We start from the raw sequence: 21,993 nt of genomic DNA, 5'->3' as shown, positions 1-21,993 counted from the left end.
AGAGCAGAGACCAGCAAGCGGCCGTCCCTTGGGAGCATGCTGCTGAGCCCAGAGGTTCCCGGATTTGGAGAAGTTGGCATGTGAAACACTGGCATCTTTGAAGGCAGCGCTGTCCCCAGGAGGAGCCTGCTGACCCAGCCCACCTGTTATGCTCCAGGCTCCTTCCCTTGGCCCACCTCCCTTGCTGTACCCAGGACCCAGCACCTTTGCTGATGTTGCTTGAATGGCCAAGATCTGCACACGGGAGTCTATCTCAGCCGTGTGGATGGCCCAGTGGCAGGATGGCGCTTGGGGTGGGGTGTGTTGGCTCCTTCCTCTGGGATGCTTCTGTCCTCTTTCTGCACCCCTCACTGCCCAAGGCTCAGCGCCTACCCTGGCTTCTGCTTCATGTACCAAGCTGTCACTGTGGTTCGGTGCCTTGTATGTGGCCTGCCTCTATCTGGGCCCCAGGGAGGAGGCTGGGGGCTTCCCGCAGGCCTGTCCTTCCCCTAGGCCCTGGTGTTGCAGCCACCTCTCCCACCACCTCCGGGAAAGCCCACAGGAGTAGGCAGCATGCACAATAGTGGAGTGGAATTAATGGGTTGAACTTTTCTCTTGTTTGAGCCTCAAATTACAAAAGTTAAAAGTACTTATAAAAATAGAGTTTTTCCTCTTTCCAAGAAACAACTGTTGTTAGAAAATTTTAGAACCACTACTAAACCTCCCTAACAAACTCAGGATTTCTCAGAAGAGTGCTCCTGTGGGAACTTAAAACATTGGCTTTGAGTCTTGGGCAAACTGGGGCTGTTTTCCCTATCAGTAGCACAATGGAGACTGGTTACTAGTTGTGAGGAAGAGCTTTTGAGGGGATGGAAGGGTATTAAAGTGGCTTAAAATAATAGCTCTTCTGACCTTCTGATTTGTTTAATTTGGTGACTTAAAATTCAGTCACTTTTTTTATTGAGTGTCACTTATGTGCTCAGGGAAATTAAGAGTCACCTGTGGCGACTAAGGAATGTGGATGAGGAAATTTTTCTCCCTTAATTTTCTGTCATTAAGTTGTGGTGAAGAATTTGCATTTCCTAAAGGCCTAGCAGGGCCCTTGAAGTCACTCAGAAATTGGCCCCCTGGGGGTTTTCCCAGACACAGGTGGCCCACTGATGTTCTTTTATTATGGTCTGCAAGTCCAGAGCTGACCTACTGGTGGAGTGGTGGGCTTCTAGGGCCCTACTGCTGCATCTGGAGTGTCCAGGTTAGAGTCACAGACTGGGAGATACATATGTACCAAGCCTTTTAGCAGCAAACACCTGCATGAAATGAATAAATTATACTAATATTTTAATAAGCTCTTTCCCTAAAAAGGGGGGAATTATTCCATCTTATTTCTATTTGCCTTAAAAGCAGAAAGTCGAAAATAAATGGAGACTCCAAAACGTCACAAAATACAGTGTTTTGAAGAGCGAAGGCCCTCCCTTTAGTTGCAAAGTTGACGAATAATTCAGAACCCAACACGGAAAGCGCCGCTCTCGGGTCCTTTAGCCTGTTGAAAGTTCCAGCTCTCCTGCCTTGGAGGGGCGGCAGCGGGAGGGCGCGCAGGCCCCGGCTCCCCGCGAACCATCGGCCGCCGCCCCTCCCGCGGCCAGGCCTTCGGCGCGGCCGGGCCTGCCCACTCGGTCACCGCCTTCGCCGGCACCCGCGGGTCGCGCGGCCCGGCGGCCCTCGGTGCCGCGGTGCCATTGGCTGGTGGCGCGGGGCTGTGCCCGCCCTCCCTCCAGCCCCGCCCGCACTGGGCGGCTGCGCAGGTTGCTCAGCGGCAGCATCCATCTTCCCGGGCGCTGCCCGCGCTGCCCCACGCCTGCCCGCAGCCTCGCCGCGCTGCGCTGCTGTGGGGCTGTGCCCTAGGATGCGCCGAGATGGTCCATCAGGAGAGCTGCGCGTACCAGGTGAGCGCGAGCCCTGCCGAGGACTGGGCCTCTGCAGAGGCCTCCTTCAGCCTCCCGCGCAGCAGGTGCCTCTGCTCGGATTCGGGGCTGGCCATCCTCCGCTGGCTGGGCCTCCATCGCGGGCAGCATCTGAATCGCAGTGGGGGTTTCCCGGGGAGGGATGGGCAGATAGCTCTGCTGCCTTGGCCTGCGAAGAAGCTCGGTGAATCCATCCTCTGAGGTGTTGATGCTGCGCACGTTCTGCCTGTGCAAATAAGAAGGGCCCCCAGCTTTGAGCTGCGATTGCATTTAAGGGGATTTAGAGGGAGATCGGGTTCGAATTTCACATCGGTAACATTGAAGAATGTGATTTTGCTTATTAGGTAGGACGTGAATTTCACCTCCTCAAATTTTTAGAATTTTCTCTTAAGAAAATTACGCAAATAGAAAGTCAATAATTGATCTTAGAAATTAAAAAAAAAAAATTAGCCAGCAAGCGCTTGGCGTTTTGGGTACTTGTGTGTTTACGAACTTATTTTTACCAGTGCACTGGACTAAATGGTTAGTGGGAATCAGGGTGCGCTGCGCATTAAAACTACACGTAGAAAAATCTTAAACAATGCCGATTACTCTTTCCTGCTGATCTGCTGTCTGGAGTTATGAATTAAACACCAAGACAGTTTCCAGGGGCAGCTCAGGCTTCTCCCTTCTGCAAGGTGGACTGTGGGGGCAGCATCAAAAGTGTGCTTGCTGTAAACAGAAAAGATGTCTCAGAGAAACTGATCTTTCCAGCCACAGGAAATCAGGCCAGGTCCTGGGGAGTCACTGCTGGCCATCACTCTGTTGATCAAGTTCAGAAGCTCTAGAGACCAGTGCCTTGCCCAGCAAGGCCTCTTCTCTGTGTGAGGTGGGTCACCTGAGACAGGCAGGTGTTTCTCATGAGGTCAGATTTCGCAGTGGTAAACCTATGCTGGCAGAACAGAACACTGGCCAGATTGCCTTAGGCCAGGTTCCTGAGTAAAGCATGCCTATAAAACATACTCACTTACTCTTTCTCTGCCTAATAATTGAAATTTTATAATTATTAGCTTGTTTTATAGTATCTTCGTTTTATAGGACACTTAGGGACTCAAGATTTGTGGTTCACAGAAATTCTTTTCCATGCCAACGGGGCAGAGATGTTGAGAAAATAGCCCCCACTCCACACAGATATAGTCTAGCTCTGGAGGATCCGAGGCCTGGTTCCCACATAGAACCTCGTCCAGCAGCAGATGTGTGGCTGCTGTTGCTCATTATTAAATTGCTGTAACAACTAAAATCTCTTTTCTTCTGAGTTTTCAGAGAAGGGATACAATTTATGTTTTGCAGACCAAGCTAATATAAGATTATTCCCTGAGTATCTTTTCAATGAGCTGAAAGTGAAATTATTGTTTTTGTAGGGTGGAGCATTGGTCAAGTGTCAGCAATGTCATCTGGAGAGGGTTATGTTAGCCTACTGCTCTTCCAAAGGAAGACACATTGGTTTTGTTACATATGACCTGCAGTGTGTGGCAAAGACATGGTGTGTTTGGTAGTTTCAAGTGTTTATTGCTGTAGGAGAGTTGAGTGGTTTTGGGGGGGTGACGGTAGTGAATAGACTGTATCACCATGGGGTTGCAGCAGATGGCTGGGTGTGTGTGTGCTTTTGAAAAGCCCTCCATGATACCCTGCTCTGCGAAAGCAAAAGCATTAACCTTGAAGCCAAGTCCCCATCCAGCCAGAAGTCCCAGGTTTAGAGCCCCGCTGACCCAAGCAACTGGATCAGCAAAGATGGTTTCCCTAGTCCTCAGCTCCATCTGGTCTCACTCTCTGGTGATAGGGACAGCTTGAAATTTTTCAGAAACTTCCCCTTCTGGGATGAGGGTTTCCTTTATCTTTGAAGCATGATAATGCAGGGCTTAAGGCAAATTCCTTAGTTCAGCCTTTCTCATGAGTTAATAAAATTTATTTGGAGAACTGATTCCTTTCCTTCCATAAGTGATACATACTAGAAGATTTCTGGAGAAATCTTTGATGGAGAGTCCCTGAATGGGGCTTCAGCGAGCATTCTCCCCCAATTACATGCACATTTCGGCACATATGTATAGAGGTGTAACCTTATTACTGCCATCACCCCCTTGCGCCCACTGCCCTGCCTTGTCCCCCTCCCCTGAATGTATTTTCAACACAATACCAGAATAAGCCTTTAAAACCTAAGTCGGATCATGTTGCATGTAGCATAATTTTTCAAAAGTTTGTTGTCCTACTTGGAGTACAAGCCCCGACCTTCACAGGGCTGCAGGGACTATCTCTGAGCACCTGCTCAGCTTGCTTGCCTTTGGAGTCAGCCCTGCCTTCCCTGAGCCTTCTGCCCTGTGTGCCGGTACAGGGCCACCGATGCAGCAGATCACCTGCAGTGTTGGCATATACTAGTCCTGAAGCTCGTCCGTCATTCAGCTGGCCGTCCTGTGTTTAGCCTGGCAGTCCCACCCCTGTCTCCAGGCCTGACTCCAGTGCCACTTCTTGGGGAGGCGGTCTCTGGACTTCCTCTGTGAACCTCCAGCTCCGCAGTTCTGTCTTGGCCTTGCTCTCACACATCCATTTATCATCACCTAACCTGTAGCATATTTTATTTGACTGCCTGATTCTGCCTTCCTGGCTCTGTGTAAGCTCCCTGAGGTCAGGGACCTTCCTCTTTGTCCTCTCTGCTTCTCAGGGATTTTATGTCAAGGATGGGTGTGCCTGCCTGGGCAATGACACTGCCCAGGAAGGAGGCTTTGCAGACATGGGTAGCTCTGAGGTTTCTCACCTCATGCCTCCCCCACCATCAGCTGCACTTTTTCCCTGGGTGGCATGGGGACAGTTATCCCCTTTTCTTGTGAGTTTTTCCACCTGTATCATCCTGGGAGGGTTGGCAGGTCCCCTGGCAGAGTACCTTTCTGTACCAGCAAGGCAGTTATGAATAACAGGCACATCCAGGGGTGTCTGGGGCACCCTCAAGCCCTGTACCACCATTTCCCAATTGCTTCTTGCCAGTATGTGGAAATACAGTCAGTCCTTGTACATTTCTCTTCCAAGGAGATGACTTGGAAGAAAGCGGGGGTTTTGCCACTAGAAAGGGGGTTTTGCCACTCACAAGAGCTGGACAACCCCGTGTGAGCGTGTTTGGACACGCTGTGCCCTGACCCCTGTGAGTAGGAGAGAAGAGATGGGGGGCTGGTGCAGGTTTGTGGTTCTGCTGCCCGTGAAGACTCTCGTGTTGCTCTGCCGTTGTGGATTCTCCCTCACAGAGCCACTTGGTATCAGGCACTAGGCCCATGCTGGCATTTTGGCTGAAGCCCTGTTAGAAGACAGAGTTGTTGTCTTCCATTTTCTGGTCTCTTCAGAGAAGAGCCTTGCCCACAACCTCAAAGCCTGGCAGCCTTCGAAAGGCCAGATTCCTGTAAGTGACCTCTGAGAGACAGCTTGGAAGTATTGTTGACTTGCAAGCACAAGTCTGGGTCAAAGGGTCCCTTTTGGCTTAAAAGCTCCCAGGCACACTTCCCTCCTCCAGCAGTTCTGTGTGGGGAGAAGCATACACAGTGTTCCTAGGGTTAACTCCAGACCCTTCTGTTGGACCTCAGGCCTCTCCAGGGTCTGGGCCCTGTAGCCCTGGCTCTGGCGCCTTGGTTGCTGGGGTTCCATTCCTGGATGGATGCCTCTGCCAGGAAGCCTCCCACCTTCTGCCGCCTACTCAGGCTCTTGCTGCTTCTAGACCCAGAGCCACCTCCTGCGGAAGCCCTGTACTCTCATCAGGTCAGATTGCCCTCCAGTACACAGATGTCCTTCTTTTGCACCCCGTTACAGCAGACAGAGCTTCTGATGACACAAGCCTTGCTCAAATGCCCAGGAACCCTGCCTCACCCATGGGGCCTGTGTCGGTAGACTGAGTAGGGTTTCCTGTGGGTGCTGCTGCTCTTGGCCCAAGGATCCCAGCTGCTGTCTGAGCCCAGTGAGAGCTCAGGCCGAGCTTTGCCTGTGGAGCTGTGCTGCCATCCCTGCAGTGTGAGCACCTGCCCCTCAGCCAGCACTTCAAATGCTCTAGGTGCCAGGATGGACAGGACACCCAGTGCAAGGCACAGCATGAGCAAATGGCAGAAATGAGGGGCACCCGGCTTCCATGGGCACTTGTGGAGAACACTCCTTCAAACCACCTGCGGCCAGTAGGGAAGGCGCTCACCCCACGCTGCTCTTCTTGATAGACTGAATTTTACCAAGTTTTACTCCATCCTTTTGCTGTACAGAGACATAACCTTGGCGCTTGGTTGGAACACCCAATCTTTCTGCCCAGTTGAGGTGTCACATCCAACACTTAGATGAGGGGCACTTTGCTGTGGTCTCAAATGACAGAGGTGAGGGACTCCAGTGAGCTGGGCTTGACTGTGGTCCTGTTTGAAGGGAACTGGGAGACAGGAAGGGAGGTTAGCTTTGGATCAGAGCTGCAGAGAAGAGTGTCTGCTGAGTAAAGCAGGGCTGCTGTAAACCACAGCGGGTCGTGGTCATGCCATGAGACTTACACAAACTGAAATCAAGAAAACTTATGGAAAGATACATAGATCGTGGAAGGTGGGCGCGTTTATTAGCAGCTCTGACAGAAAAGGTGGCCCTGCGGCACCTTTACTCTTGTGCTCTTAAAACTCTGTCCTTAGTAAGTTGCAGCTGCTCAGGAGCCATGTCAGTGGGGCTGGCGTGGGATCAGTGGCAGAGCTCTTGCCTAGCATGTACCAAGCCCGGGATTCCATCCCCAGCACTGCAAAAGCAAGAGAATCCAGTTTGGAAAAGTGATTGCCTTGTACCTCTGCTGCTTTCTGTGTGAGCATGTCGGGGTGTTGCTAAGTGGAGGCTTCTGAATTCTTTCCCTGCCCTGTTTCTCCTGCAGACTTTTTTCTAAAGCAGGGAAGAGGTATTATTTTTAGCCTGTGGCAGTAGTGATTGATGGAGATGAGCGTGTGTGCGTGTGTGCATGTGTGTGTGTGTGTGTGTGTGTGTGTGTGTGCATGCATGCATGCGTGGCGTGGGCGCGCTTCTGTTTGTCTGCTTGGTGCGTCAAAACATCCTCCAGCTGTGGGCCTTTCTCCCTCCTTGCTGTATGTGAAGCCCATGAACAAAACAGAAGCCCTGGGAAAAGGGTAGGGAGAGACCAGAAAGGAGGCTTTTGCTTTTGTGGGAAGGGCCGCCACTGGCTGAAGTTTAAAGAAAAGTCGAGGGGTCTTTTTCTCTTGCCTGTGTTAGTAGAACAAAGCGCTGTTCCTGGGACAGAGGGGTCCTTCTCTGTGTTGGAATCAATTTGGGTTTTGTGCTGGGGCTCCTACCAGAAAATGAAACTTTTGCATCTGATGTGACGATAGGTCAGTTACGGGGAAAGGACAAACAAAAAGAGAAGCAGACCCTGTCTCACTGGTCAGCCGTTGGACGACGCGGCTGCTGTTCTGTTGTGGGACACCCGTCTTGCCACTCAACCAGGGAAGTCTGAGCAGCTGGGAGTTTGTGCATCTATTTTTATCCCACAACCCACCCCACTCAGAGCAGGAGTGCTAGCTTGCCTTCCAGAGCTCCAGTTTACACCGGGCTGGGGCTGCGGCATGGAGTGACCCTCTTCCCTTGCTGGAAACTGGAAAGGTGCTGGGAAGGGGGCTCAGCAGGGGCACTTGGGGAAGGTGGCCGCAGATGGTGGGAAGCCTTGTCAGGAGCAGGGAGCCCCAGCAAGGCAGCTGCCCCGGTGCAGAGGCAGAACCCAGCCCGGGTCAGTGGGGCGTGTCTGTGGGACCAAGGGGCAAGGGCAGGACAGCCTGCAGAGACGCTCGCTGCCACACTTCGTGCCAGCATGAGCAGTCGCCAGGGGCCTGGCAAGTGGCACTCGAGCCTGTCCCTGTCGGGATTCGTGGGAGGCTGTTCTTAAGTGAGATCCTGAGGAGTTAAGGATGAATCTGTACAGTGATGGGATAGATGACGTCATCAGCCAAGAATGCCCTCTGGACGTGGAGGGGAATTACAAAAAGGTAAGGGCGAGCGCTTTTGTTTATAAACAATTGGACCATTTTTCTAACTGGGGGAAGGAGCGCCCTTGAGGAGTAGCCAAATTCCTCTCCAGGCGGCTGCCACAATATAGCCAGGAAAACTAAATGCACAGACTCAAATACATTAAGCCAAGAGAGGGCTTCCTTCTGCTTCTCCCACCTTCTGTTCATTAATATGTTATAGCGGTGACTAAAATATACGTGCCCTTATTGTGGACTTGAAAAGATCCTATTGTGCATTTCAGGGCTAGGCGGGTCTTTTGTGTAAAGCAAGATTTTTTTTTTTTTTAAATAATGACGTATATTGACAGTTCACTTAAAATAAATACTTACTGGAATGGTTAACCTATCAAAGTTTGATATTTTTAAGAATGAAAAACATAGTTTTATTATAAAGAAAAGTTTGGGGTTTTGTAAAAATTGATACACTATCTGTTCATTCTTTGCTTGTCTTGTCTTTTGAAAGTTGGTAAACGTATTTTGGGAATGTTGTGGATGGTAATTGTCTAGTAATAACAGGCTCAACTAAAAATAGCTTTAGTTACATGGCTGAGGTCATGAAATTGAACTACAAGTATATACTTTCTGTCCGCAGAAGGCCAAACACACACCGAGTCCTTCCCTCCTAGGATTTGATAGAGTCGTGTAGCATGGGGTGAAGAATAGGGGCCCTGCCCTCAGGGACCAAGAAATGATGATTTCTTCTCTTAGGCAAGTGTTCATATGTAGCCTGATAGCACATAAAAAGTACTGCTGAATTTTTAATTTGACCAAAAATATCATTAGCTGTTCTCTTAGAGTGCTTCTGTCACCTAGGCCCCTGTGTGTAGTGACATCAAGCCCGGCAGCTGCTACCTTGCGTGGGAGATTCTGCGTGCTGAGCTCCTTAACGGATGTGCTTTATCTCAGAGCGTGACCGCTGCATGTTCCTTCCTTGAGGGGACACATATAGGGGACGTGTGGGTGGCCTGACATGCTGCTCTGTGCATTTGCTATCGCCTGGGATCCTCAGGAAAGGAGGGGGTGTGGGGTGCTCTGTCTGCAGAGTTCTGGTGCCCCAGCCCTGCTCAGCTGTCCCCTGCCCCGGACGTGGTGTGCAGAGGACACTTGGGCTCTCGGCGGGTCAGATCACTTACCCCTGGAGCAGGTGGGAGTTCTCTGCTCTTTCTGTTCTCAGTCCCAGAGAACTGGCCAAGTTGCCTTTGTGAGCCTGTTCCTAGGAAAGTGCAGGGCGATTCTCCCTGAGGAGGAATGAAAGATGGTCCATGCTGACCCTCCAGGATGGGCCCTAGCACTGCAGTGGCATCCACTAAGACTGGGGAGAACACAGATGACTGTGGTGAGAGGGCTGTGCCAGACGGCAGCCCTAATCAGCCAGCCCAAGCCACAAGCAGGCGCAGAAACCTGAGTGAAGTGCAGTTACACTGGGCAGCCCACTTTGCGGGGGCAGCAGAAGGCCCACAGGCTCCTCCACAAGGGTGCCTGGTGGGCAGGGTCACCAGGGGAAGCTTTTGAGCGTGTGTTGGGTCCTCAGGCTGCAGAACCCCACCCTGGACTCCAGGGCCACTCGGTCATTTCCGCCTTCTGCTGCTTTCCGCAGGCAAGTGCTTCAGGGTTCCTGCAGTTGTGGTTACAAGAAGGCTTCTTTGTGCTTGGGAGGAAACACGATGGGGGGGGGGTGATTTCATCAAGAGCTTCTAGTGAACAGGGCAACTTGGGCTTTTTAGGAAAAAAAAAATGTTAAGATTAGGAAAGAGTTACCTGACATACAAATCACCTTCCCCAACTGGAATCTTCCTTTCCTAAGTTTTTCCTTTGGTGTTTTTGCTCTTTGTCTACGTAGAAAATAAAATTAGATTCCATAAAGCCAGGGTCTGCAGGCCTTGTGACCACGCACCCGTCAGTAGAACGTATGAGTGCACACCTCTCTCACACATGTGTTATTCAGAAGTTACACTCACTCTCCACCATAGAAATATATCGTGTATGTGTAAAGTGTGGGTACAGATAGATGTTTGTATTAACAGCATTAGTTCCATTGCTTTCCTCTTTGTGCCCCGTGGTGCTGTCACCCCACCTTGAGGCCACTCCCTGCCAGGCATCTCAGAATTCCCTGAACCATTTCACTAATAAATACCATGCGTGTGGGGATTATTTTGCAGGTTTGTTTTAAAGTCAGACAAACAGCCTTCAGGGGAAGGTCACTTTCCGATGACTAAAATTAGATTCCACCAAGTGGAGGAAGGAAGAGATGAGCCTCCGTTCCTTTTCCTCGGGGAAGGTCCTGCGTGTGAGGAAGAGGTTTCATGAGGGACCTCTGGTTCCTGCAGCAGAAGACGGGTCCTAGTGCTTACTTACGAGGGACGACACAGGCCTTGGCACATTTGAAGTGCATGTTAAGCCCCCCTCGCCTTCCTGTTCCCTGGTGGAGAGCCATAACTGGCCCCAAGGCACCCTCCCTTTTGGTTCAGGCCACTGTCTGTGGTTTATGAGAACCTCCCTGGGGCCTGGAATCCTGCAGGGTCAGGAGCAGGAGGCTGGGCCTTTCCTCCAGGAGCTAACGGTGCTGGAGGAGTTCAGGGTCAGCACGCACCACAACAGGCTTTTCAGAGTGGGGGACATGCCGGTTTCACGAGTGGAGAGAGAAAGAGGAAGTCGGGGACATGTAGTTCAGCGAGTGGTGGAAGGCTGGCCTCTGCCCGGCCCAGATCTCTGTGCCGAGAGCAGGGGAGGCATGCAGCCGGGCCTGGCAAGCCAGCCGCCTGGCTCTGCCCCTCAGGGGTGCTGTCTCCAGTGTCATACATCCAATTACAGTGAAAGACGAGGGAGGACCCCGTGAAGAAACTAAAAGGCTGGAAGGAACAATATTTAAACTGAAGCGCAGCTGCGCCTCATGTTTTTTTCAAAGGTGGATGGCAGTAACTGCTTGCAATAAACTGCAGTGAACAGGAGCAGAGCACCAGCTGCTGTTCCTGCGTAGCATGGCCCTCCCCACACAGTCCCCAAGGAGGAGCGGCTCCCAGCCCTTCAGCCCCAGCCTTCCTGTCCAGGGACCCCATAAAGGTGCCACACCTGGGGCCTCTTGGCACCTTCCTGCCCAGGCGATCTCCTCTCCAGGACAGCAGAGTCCTGCTAGGGATGCATAAAGATCAGGGCTTTCGCCACTATCTCACCCCCTCACCCCAGTGAGCCAGTGTCAGGGATGGGTTGGTCCAGGTTACGGGACTTAAGTCTGTCCGTGTTATCCACGCACAGGTTGCACCTGATCCTGCCAGCCTTTCCTGGCCTGTCTGCCTCCTCGTTACCCAGTTTCCTCAGGCTTCCAGCTGTCCTGTTCTTATGTACCCAGGTGGCTTCTTGTTTTAACTGAGTTGGAGTTCATCATTTTGGAGTACACGCTGTCATGGGTTTGGTATACCCACAGGTTGGGCTGCACCCTTCACACCCTGCTCAGCCTCTGTCCCTCCCGCTGGCCTCTGACAGCCTCTCTAGTTGCTTCTGGCCATCCATTCTCGCCTTCCCTCTGCTCACCCTCCCTCGGCACACAGCACCGGCTCCTGCGGAGGAAGTTCCTCTGTGCCAGGCGCTCTCTGTCTGGTATTTCATTTAATCATTAGAGCAGCTGAAAGATATGGACTATCCCTTTCTGAAAAAAGAAGCAGGCTCAGCGAGTTTCTGTGACTTGAGCTGGTGTCTGTGGTCCCCTGAGCCTCCCCAGCTCTGCGCCTGGCCCTGCCGCTGTGCCAGCCACCTTGTCTCTTCCTGTCACACGGCTGTCCGGCTCTCCTAGATCCCAAGTGCATCCAGAGGTGGGAGATGAAGGACACTGGCTTCCCTGTGGCCAAGCACGTGGTCCGTGTCTGGGGCCCTTGTGTTTCTGGCAGTGACACCAAGTGTCCATGATGGGCTTACAGGCTTTAAAAGTGACACCTAGTAAAAATAGAGCCGCAGATACACTGCCCCTGGTTCCTCAACCTCCTCAGGCCATCTCCCTCAGGAGCCAGAGGGGCGTGACGGCTGTTCCCAGCAGTTCTGGGCATTGGGGCGAGCTGTTCACAGGACAACAAGACACCTGGTTTCAACACCCCTCAGGACTTGATGTCCATGCACATCCACCACAGGGGTCCTTCACCTTTACTGAAGTTCCCCTGCCCAGTGGCTACTGAGCATTAACCTGGTATTGTCAAGACCTTGCCCCAGTCCTCCACAGTTAGAGGCCAGTGCTGGGGACACACGGCATCACTCCTGCTTGTGTCATCCCCTCATGGGATGGGAGAGCACAGAGGACCCCGGGCCCACTCTTCACGGTTGGCCACTGGAAACACGAATCCATCCTCTGAACTGGCTCCCCAGTCCCTTCTCAGGTGGAGTGGTGAGCCCGAGGCCTGCCCCTGGGTGGCCCTCCTGGACACAACTGCTGGTCCTGAGCAAATAGCCTCTGAAGGCTCAGCACCGTGGCCAGCCCAGGCCGACACCTGTGGGGAGATTAGTGAAAGGGTGCAGACATCAGAGATCTCAGTGTCACCCGGGAACTTGTATCAGGACCTTCCTGGAGCCTGCAGTATGCTGTTTTCAAGTTTACTCTCAGGATGAACCTATGGTTCATCTGCATGAGAAAAGTTAGAAAGCAGCATCCATATATATTTGGGTTTCTCTTTGCTTTCTCATAGAAAGGGAGAAAAATCTGCCTTGTGAACACTGACTTCTGTTCTCCTGGTTCCTGATGTTTGGAAGCCTCAGACTCTCCTGCTCCAGGATACGGCTGGTCATGGATGGAAGAAGGCAGTCTCTTGGGCCAGGAGGCAGGAGTGGCTCCTCTTGCTAAGGGAGGAGCGCTTTTCCACAGGGAGCTCCAGAGTGCCCGCTGCATCCCTGGTGGATGCTGCTAATGGCAATGATGCACATGTCACCAGGCAGTAGATTGCACTGAGGCCAGGGGATCAACCCTTGCTTCAAAACAGACATCCCGCAAGGCCTTGGCAGAGGTCAGACTGCTACGAATGAGCTTCACCCGCTCCACCCAGCTCCAGGCAAACACTAGGCAGAGCAGACGCTGCTCAGTAAAGAGAAACCCACTCTGTGCCTGAAGAGCTGTGCGGGCAGCCCGGGGAGTGTGAGGAATGCACACTCCTCAAGCAGAATGTGGACCTTCTCAAGCAGAATGCCTGTGCTTTATGAGCCCTCTGATGATTGGTGTGCAGTCAAGTTTGAGAACTGAGGCTGTAAGAAAAGTGTGGCGGAGAAGGCCTGGGCGTGTATGCGTCCCCTTCTCTACCTGAAGGCAGAAGTCCCAGCCGCCGAGGTCCTTTCCAGGCCATGGGGGACTGCTGTATTTGTGGCTCCTGGGCCAGTGCAACCCACTGTCCTTAGGAAGCTCTTCTGCCAGGGGTGGTATCCAGGGATGTTAGTTCCAGGATGCCCTGCAGATGCCCGGATCTGTGGTGGTGCATACACGAGGTCCTGCAAAGATTCTGTCTAAACTCATATTAGGCATGCCCCTGACTAATATGAGTTTAGTCAGACTAAGCCAGACTCTGAGCCGGACTCTGCACCTTGACGAGATGCTCATACTCACCTTCAAGTCACTGAACTGGGGTTCAACTTAGCTGTGCAGAAAAGCGGGCAGGAAGTGCATGCGTGGGGGCGCACAGTGAATCCAGTGCAGAGGCAGCTTCATGAAACAGTGCATCCAATAAGAAGGAGGGCTTCCGTTCCCATGGTGAGCGGGCGGAAGCAGGGAGCAGATGGACTGGGAGCAGGAAGCTGGACCAGGGAAGCGGTGGAAAACAGGAGGTGGGGGAGGACTTCCTTCTCCCAGGGCCCGCCTGGACCATCCCTGCTCCAAACATGACGTCAGCTTGTATTCCGGGGCTGCTCTGCCCAGGCTCCCTGATTCTCCTGCGCCCACTCTCGTGGAGTTTAAGGAGCCCTTGCTCTGGGTGCAACGGCCTTTTTCCAGCTGTATCCTATTTGCAGGGTTCAGCAGGAAGTGCTGTGGCTCGTGTCCTGAGCACCTAGTCGCTTTAGGTTTGGGCTGAGGATATTAGTTTGCAGTGTGTTCCTGAGAACCCTAGAGGACCCCCACATGCCCCCACCCCCAAAAGCACGTATATCAAATAAGCCATGGAAGTACAGAAAATGCCCATTTCTCCATTTGTCACTTTCAATGCATATCAGCGGGACCTGGGAGGGACAGAGGATGATGCTGGTGGGTAAGGATAGGCACACACTGTGTCCTGAAGACAGCATGGGGAAGGGCTTGGGGACGTACTGGATTGGAGCTGGACAGTATCTACCCAAGCGAACATTTTGCCATTATTTCTTTACTAAACACCCCTGTGTTCTTCCCAGGTTTGGGCAGCTGTGGTAGAAGGGAGTGCCCTGGGAAGGCTGGGTCTCTGTCCTCTGGTCTGTCCTGAGCTCTGGCTTACAGGCCCCCTTGAGGGTCACCTTGAGCTTTCTCCTCAGCCCAGGTGGCAGCAGGGAGAGGAAGGACAGAACGCAGTGGGGGACAAGGCCCCCTTTCTTAGCACTTTTACTCTCCCTGGGTCCTGCATGGTATTTTGCCTCACAGTAAGGAGCCACTATTCCTTGGGTGCCTTTTGGCTGCTTGGTGCCCTGTCAATCTATGTGTTTCTCTGTTGTTTCTTGTGGCTATTCCTGAAGGCTGTTTTAGGAGTGAACTTGGCAGTGCTTGCCCTGGGTACATCCAAACTGTTGTTTTGAATCAGTCTCTCCCTTTTCCTGTGGCTACCTCTTCCTCCCCTGAAGCACCTCTGGGCTTTGGGATAGAAGACAGAGCTGCCCTGCAGGGGTAGTTCCCTAGAGAGCAACGGGTCTTGAAACCACACACAGGATCACACACATCCAACACACACATCCATGCGCGTGCAACTGCAAGATGAGGTTCCACCTGTTGAATCTGAAGAAAAAAACTGCACTTTACTGTTCAACTGGATCATAGTTATTGAACCCTGCCCCTTCTGCCTAGCATGACACTACCCTTCGCCATCCTCAGACTCTGAGACTTGAAAGCAGAAGTTGTGGGACAAGTCACAAAGCTGCTACTGCTGCAGCTCGTCACGGATACTCCTGGTCCTCCTCAGCCCTGCAGTGCAGTGAGGTCTGGTAACTGGTAACTAACTGGTAACTGACAGGACATCCGTGACGTCACGGAGGAAGCAAGCCATCCTCATGACCACAGAACACCGACAGTCAACTCAAAGGACATGCACCCTTAATACAGAAGACTTCATGCTCTCAGACCTTGTGGAAATCTAAGCAAAGTCAGGAGTAAGTAACTCAGAGAACAGAAAGTAGAGGAGGTAAAACACTTAGGAATTTACTGTTGATAATGAATCCAGGAAAGTAAAGTAAAAAAGCACACCTCCCTGTGCCCATCAGATGAGAAGCAGCAGCATTCTCCACGCGCTTGGTGGGAGCCCGTGTGTGGCCAGCAGCCCCTCACGCTACCAGAATGGAACAGCCTTTCTCCAGAGCAGCCTGATGGACTCCTCACATGCTCACATGCAGCTAACCTGACAAGTCACTTCCAGGGCTTGTCCCCGTGAAGCCTCCAGGCATGTGTCAGGAACCAGTGTGAAGCTACTTGCTTTCCCACTGTTGTTCATTCTACACGCTCGGATGGCTGGCTGTGGAGGAGACGTCATAGCAGGGAGTGAGTGTGGTCCTTAAGAACTGTGTCTTTAAAGAATATGAAGTGGTATCAGGGATACCCTCCAGATACAATCAACAGTGTGATCTCAACTTTATAAAGTAGAAAAAATGAGCACGTAAGATAAAACATCGGAGGAAATACCAAAATGTTAGCCACAATCTGTCTCTAAGTGATAGTATCATGGGTCACATTTATATTCTCCATATGTGATTTGTTTGGTGGGATCCAGAGAGAGGTGGAAAGAGAGTGCTTAACAGTCTTCTCCAAGCCATCAGTGCTCAAGGGCGGCTAAGCACAATGCACTGGGGCCTCTCGGTGTCTGTAGCTCAGTGGCCAAGTGAGCCACAGAGACAGACACACAGGTACAGTGGGTAGATGCTCTCTGAAGCAAAGCCTCTCAGCCTGGGCCAGAGTTGGCCCCTAGCATGGTGACGTGGACTTCTGCTCAGGTTACCCCTGATCTCACGTGTTTGGGTATTCAGCTCTGCTCTGTAGTTTCCTGATGGTAAGGACATGGTGTGAGGGTCTCTTTGCTATAGATATTGAGAAATAGGCTACTGAAGGTAGTTTGTATTTGACGAAGATGCTGTGTTGTTTCTCTTGGGAAGCATCGTCTCCAGGGCCAGTGCTATGTGCTCAGAAGGTGCTTTGCTTTAACTAGGTTTCCCAGCAGTAAATGGCAAGTGGCCACTGGGATGGAAGGCATCTTGCTTCCCTTTGCATCCTTAGGTCACTTTCCAGGGCCCAGATCCATCCTGCTCAGCAAACAAGGTGAATCACATTTGGGAGCAATCTGTATAGTAGCCATTCCCTCTAGTTCCACACACCCAAGCGCTCCTGGGTTACGCGGCCGTCTGCACACACAGGTATTCTCACCAACCATGAGTCTTTAGAGCATGCTAAGCAGGGCAGCTAAGCACAATGCATTGGGGCCCAGGACTGGATAGTGCTGGAGAGAAGCAAAGGAGAGGTGAGCCTTCTCTGAGCCAGTCCTCAAGCCCACTGACCCTTGGAGCTAGAGCTGGGGACCTGGATTAGAGGCCTGTAGGATGAATGGCCCAGCTGTCGGAGCTGGAGCTTGGGAACCTTGTCCCCAAGGGACCACACTATCGTGTTTCTCTCTGTGCTGTCCAGTATCAGGCCCACCAGCTCCAATGACCGCTGAGCTCTTAAAATGAGGCCATGTTGACTAAGGATCTGGATTTAATTGTCATTGATTGACCATTAGATTTAAATGCAGATGGCCACGTGTGACCAGTGACCACCTGGGACAGTGCCCTTGCTGCCTGACTATCTCCCTTGGTGAACCCAGTCATTTTCCAGGCTCCCTCAAGCATCCCCCTGTCTCACCTTCCGGGCTCCCTTACTGAATGTTTTAATAGGAGTTGCTCAGGTAGCCTTGAGCTCCTGCTTAGGACACCATCCCCATCCAGAACAGAACCCCGTCTCATCCCTGGCCTGGGTCTCTACCACACTGTGTTTGCTTTCGCACTAGTTTTCAAACTAAAGAGACTACTTCTACTCTTCTTCCCCATTATTAAAGGGTTGAAAGTTGGCCAGGTGAGGTTTTACACGGAAGCTGATACTAGAAACAAATCCAAGAGGTCACAGAACGGCACTGACCAGCTCCTCCCATGCACACTGGCCACTTTGTCTCCAGCTGTCCCACACATTCCTTCTTGGGCTTCTCAAACTCTAGACCTGGCCAGGGTCCCCAGCCGGACCTGGGCATGCTGTAGGTGGGCACCATTTGCTTCTTGGCCTTGGCCTGGGCTACCCCTTGCTGTGGCTATCACCAGCTCATGAGGCCAGTGGGTACTGGCCAAGGAGCTGACCCATGCTTGTGCCCTAGAAGATGTGGGCTGAAGGGAATGGGAGAAAGGAGGAGATCAAGTGACTGAATTTAGGAGAGTGTGCTGATCTCCACGGCTTGCCCTGCACCAGCAGGTGGGAAGAAAGGTTACAGAGCCAGGTGCTCAGCTCTGTCCCGGTGAAGGACACTTAGCAGCAGGGTCCTGCTTCCCGGCTGCGACCACAAAGGGCTCTGAAGAGTGGAGCCTAGAGCCAGAGGTTTGGTTTCAGCTTCCGGTAATTCATATGTTCTGAGTCGCAGCCCTGCCCCTTACTCTTCTAGCAACACAGTTCTGAGAAGCTTGGCACACTGGGCTGCTTGAGCTCGGGATGCCTCTGCCTGCTCATCAACATCTTTTATTCTCTTGAAATTTCAGGCACAGAAAAATGAGAGAGAGTCTATCAGACAGAAGCTGGCGCTCGGAAGCTGCTTCGATGACGGCCCAGGAATTTACACCAGCTGCAGCAGGAGCGGCAAGCCCAGCCTCTCCTCCCGGTGAGTGCCCTGGGTGGGTCCATCCAGACCGCAGTCTCCGCCCAGCTCCATTAACAGCAGAAGCCCCTCATCTGGGTGGCTGTTTCCCACAGTGCTAGCATCCTTGGTACTAGGCAGACCTTCCCCAGCTGCTTGTCGGTACTCTTGATGTGGCTCCTCATGGTGTATTGCCCAGTGGCAGGAGGTCAGAGTTTGCTATTTCACTCCTGTAGACAGTGCTGACCTTGCAGACTGATGTGGGGTCAAGCCACACTCTAGGCATGCTGGTAAATGCCTAAGACAATAAATGGCAGAACACCAGATTCCCCAGAAGGCAGCCCCAAGGTACCCAGAACCACCCAGTACCTGTGATAGCAGCCAGCACTGGTGACAGACCTGCAGCTCCCGCTTTGATCATCCACAGTTCATCATCGTCTCAGCCTGTCCTCCAGGCAGTGTTCCTCTGTTACGCCATCCTTACCTGCTTATCATAATTTATTTCAGGATATGACTGGTAACTTGCATAACTTTTAATTCTAAATAAAGTGCCTGTAGATTATAGCTTTATGCAGGACATGGGGCTGTAGGGCATAGCCTCTCCAACTCCGGTTGGCTCCCTCCACGAATCCTCAGGGGCTGTGTCAGGGGGACATCTCTGATTCATTAGGTCTTAGTGGAGCCTGAGATTCTGTATTTCTAAGATGCTTGCAGTGGAAGTTCATGTTGACACTCCATAGTCTACTCTAGTTAACAAAGAGGTAGACAATCAACAAAATCATGCCAAATGCAGATGTCCCAAGGGATGCAAGCTTTAGAACATGTTTCCAAGAAAGATAGAAACTGAAGACCCATCAGCGATCCCTGACTCCCACCCCCAGTGTCTGCTTCTCTCAGTCTGCTTTTGGGCAAATGTATCCTGTGTAAACACCACATATATTTACCACCTGCAGCCAGAGCTGGAGGCAAATGAGAGTGTTCATGCCTTCATCCCGCCAACAGATCTCCGCTGGCTGCTTCATGTGAAGCTAGAACTGGGCATCTTAATGTTGGCCTGCATTTATTTATTCATCTGGCTGTTAGTAGGCTAGGCTTGGTCCACAGAGAGCCATCTAACCCAGCAGAACCAGAATGTGGACATGCTCACTCCAGTGTGCGCTATCTAGGCCCTGCAGGCTATTATGCACCGGCAGGAGCTCTAGCTAGCTTCAAGGTGCAAAGGCATCTTTCTCACTGGGGTGTGTAGCCAGTCTCAAGACTGATAAAGAATGGTCCCACCTGTCACAGCAGAGCTGAGCCCTCAGACTTCCCCAGGCCTTGGGGAAACTCTGTCCTTTGCAGGTGGGACATGACAGGAAGCGTCCAGCCCAGGAACCTGGAGACCCGCAGGTCCATCCCAGGCCGCTTCACCTTTGTTTGACACACCTCGTTTTCCCTCTTTTTTGTGAAAGGGGGATTGGACTGTACTGTATGCTGTACATAGATGTCTGCTATTGCTGATGTCCCCAAAGTGCCAAAATGCCTTTACCTGGAAGCCCCGCCTGAACGCTCAGCAGCTGTTTGTAGAATCAAGCGTGTGCACACACGTATCTACAAGTGTACATACGAGTGGTGCATGTATGACACAATACATTTACACTTAGGTGTAGAAATACACACAGGTACTTTCTCCCTTCTCCAGAAGTAGTAACTTAATTCCTTGGCTGTTTCTTCTGCTATTTATCTCTAAAGAAAATGCTAAGCTTCTTAGTTTTTATCTTGAGTAACCATCTGATTTAAGAGCTGCCTGCTGTGCAGGGTGACTGCTGTGTGGTTCGCCAAGGGACAGTACTGTTGGTGGAGCTGCTCCTCTACGGTGGCACCATGCTGCGTGTGGGCTGCTCTTGTGAGGGTACTACTGCTGTACCCCAGGTCTGTGGCCTGCTCCATGTGTAGGCCTTTCTTTGGTGTGGCCTGTGATTGAACCTGCTAGGAAAGGGCTTGCTGAGGCCATTTCCAGCAAGGTCACCACGAGTGACCCTTCTTCCAGCAGCATGCCAGAGAGCCTGTGCACCCTTCCGACACTTGACACTCCAGCTGCTCTTAGATTGCTGTTGATTGGTTAGCTCTAAAATGTACACCACTGCATTTATTAGCTGCATTTTGTTTTCTCTTCTGGGAAATATCTGCTTGGGTCTTACATCTGGTGTTCTGTTGTATTCTTTGTGCTTTCTTACTGACTTCTGGAAGTTCTTTAGTCATCACACTAATCTTTAATACACTCTCCTTTCCAAAAGTCACTTCCCAAGTTGTGATTTGTTTTTCACTTCTTTATCGTGTGTTTTATGACCATAAAATCTTGATTTTTTTTTTTTTTTTTTTTTAGAGCTGGGGATTAAATCAGAAGTGCTCTACCACTGAGCTGCATCCCCAGTCCTTTTTATTTTGAGACAGAGTCTCACTAATTTGTGAGGCTGGCCTGAAACTTGTGCTCCTCCTACCTCAGCCTCCTGAGTTTGAGGCTGAGGTAGGAGGCATGTGCCACCACACCCAGCCATCCTTGATTTTAATACCGTTAATTACACCCAAATTTTATTTTCTAGGCAATGCTGTCAATATCTTGTACAAGAAATATTCTTCTACCCTAAGATTCAGTAGATATTCACTACATTTTCTACCAAGATCTTTTAAAGCCTTGACTTTAAAAGTCTATAACCAAGGGGGAGTTGATCTGTTGCTGTCTATGGGAGAGAAGCCTAATCTCTCCTGTTCCCTCATATGGTCATCGTCTCATTGCCCTTATTTTACTGCACCAAAACTATGCTCTTAATCACCATAGCTTCAGAATAAGTCCTGGCATCTGGACAGGCCAGTTCCTCTCCACATTCTTTTTCTTCAGAAGTACGTGCCTAATCCTGCTTTTTCATTCCTTCATATAAGTTCTGAATTATCCAATTAAGTTCAGCAAGATACTTTCTTAAGATCTTTGAGTCCAAGATCAACTTAGGAAGGATTATATTTTCACAATATTTAGTTCTCCTATCCATAAACATTATCTGTCTCTCCATTTATTTAAATATTTTTTAATATTTCTTAGGTCTTATAACTTTCATTTGGAGAGACTGTGCATCTTTTTTTTGTATTGATTCCTAGACACTTGTTCTCTGATATCGCGCAGCAAGCATCACTTGCTGCTGGCATCAGAAGTACAGCTACCATTGCAGAAGCCCCCTGCCCAGCCACTTTGTGTTCCTGCTCCTATTACTCAGCTTTCCTGTCAGTCTTAATAAAGCTGTCTGTAAAGTCTGGACTTTGGAAACAGTAGCACTGTGCATGCATCATGGCAGCCTTATTTGTTTACTTCTTTGTTTCTTTTGCTCTTGGTAGGAATTCCCATACAGCAAGGATTAGAAACAGTAGTATTTGGAATCTGCTATGGTTTGGATGTGAGTTCTTCCCCAAAGCTCCTATTGTTGCAGGAATAGTCAGAAGTGAAATGATTGGACTTGGGGAGCTGTAACTTCATTGGTCCACCCTGGTTTGAATGGACTTACTGGGTGCTTGCTGTAGGCACATTGGGCATGACTGGAGAAGGTGAGTCACTGCCTTGAAAGGGTTCAGCTTCCATGTGGCTCCATTCCTCTTGCTTTCTCTGCTTCCTGATGGCTGTAACTGCGGCCTCTGTCTGCTGGTCCCTTCCTCCATGCTGTGCTGCTTCACCTTGGGCCCAGAGCAATGGAATTGGCCATCTATGGGCGGCTGAATCTCTGAAAAAGAAAATGAGCTCCAAGTAAACTCTTCCTCCTCTAAGTTGCTCTTGCCAAGTGTTTTGGTTACAGCTGACTAAAATAGAATTCTTAGCTCATTCCTCATGTTAAATGGAATAATTCTACTATTTCTCCCCCCTTAGGATGATGTTAGTTTTAAGTTTAATGTTTCTCCTTAATGATGTTTCCATCTATCAACAATTTTCAAATAATTTTTAGCAAACGGGTATTTAGCATCTGTTGAGATGATTTTATCATTCACTTCTATCCA

At 50.8% G+C, this 21,993-nt stretch overlaps 1 protein-coding gene across 5 annotated transcripts in view; it reads left to right on the top strand.

Annotated features, from left to right (window-relative positions):
* The window catches only part of LOC101961715 (schwannomin-interacting protein 1), a 549,493-nt gene that overhangs the window by 505,548 nt on the left and 21,952 nt on the right, over nucleotides 1-21,993 (top strand). For 3 of the 5 annotated variants that reach the window (XM_078043492.1, XM_040269940.2, XM_013358820.4), the window contains one exon: nucleotides 17,882-18,000. In XM_078043492.1, the coding sequence (XP_077899618.1) occupies nucleotides 17,882-18,000 (119 nt within the window). Of the gene's footprint in view, nucleotides 1-1,556; nucleotides 1,923-7,641; nucleotides 7,958-17,881; nucleotides 18,001-21,993 lie in introns of those variants that run through there. The other 2 variants (XM_013358822.4, XM_013358821.4) reach the window with 2 other exon arrangements.

This window comes from Ictidomys tridecemlineatus, chromosome 3 (assembly GCF_052094955.1).
Source record: "Ictidomys tridecemlineatus isolate mIctTri1 chromosome 3, mIctTri1.hap1, whole genome shotgun sequence".
Taxonomy (NCBI): domain Eukaryota; kingdom Metazoa; phylum Chordata; class Mammalia; order Rodentia; family Sciuridae; genus Ictidomys; species Ictidomys tridecemlineatus.
The sequence above is the reverse complement of the archived record's forward strand: the minus strand, read 5'-3'. Positions and strand labels throughout refer to the sequence as shown.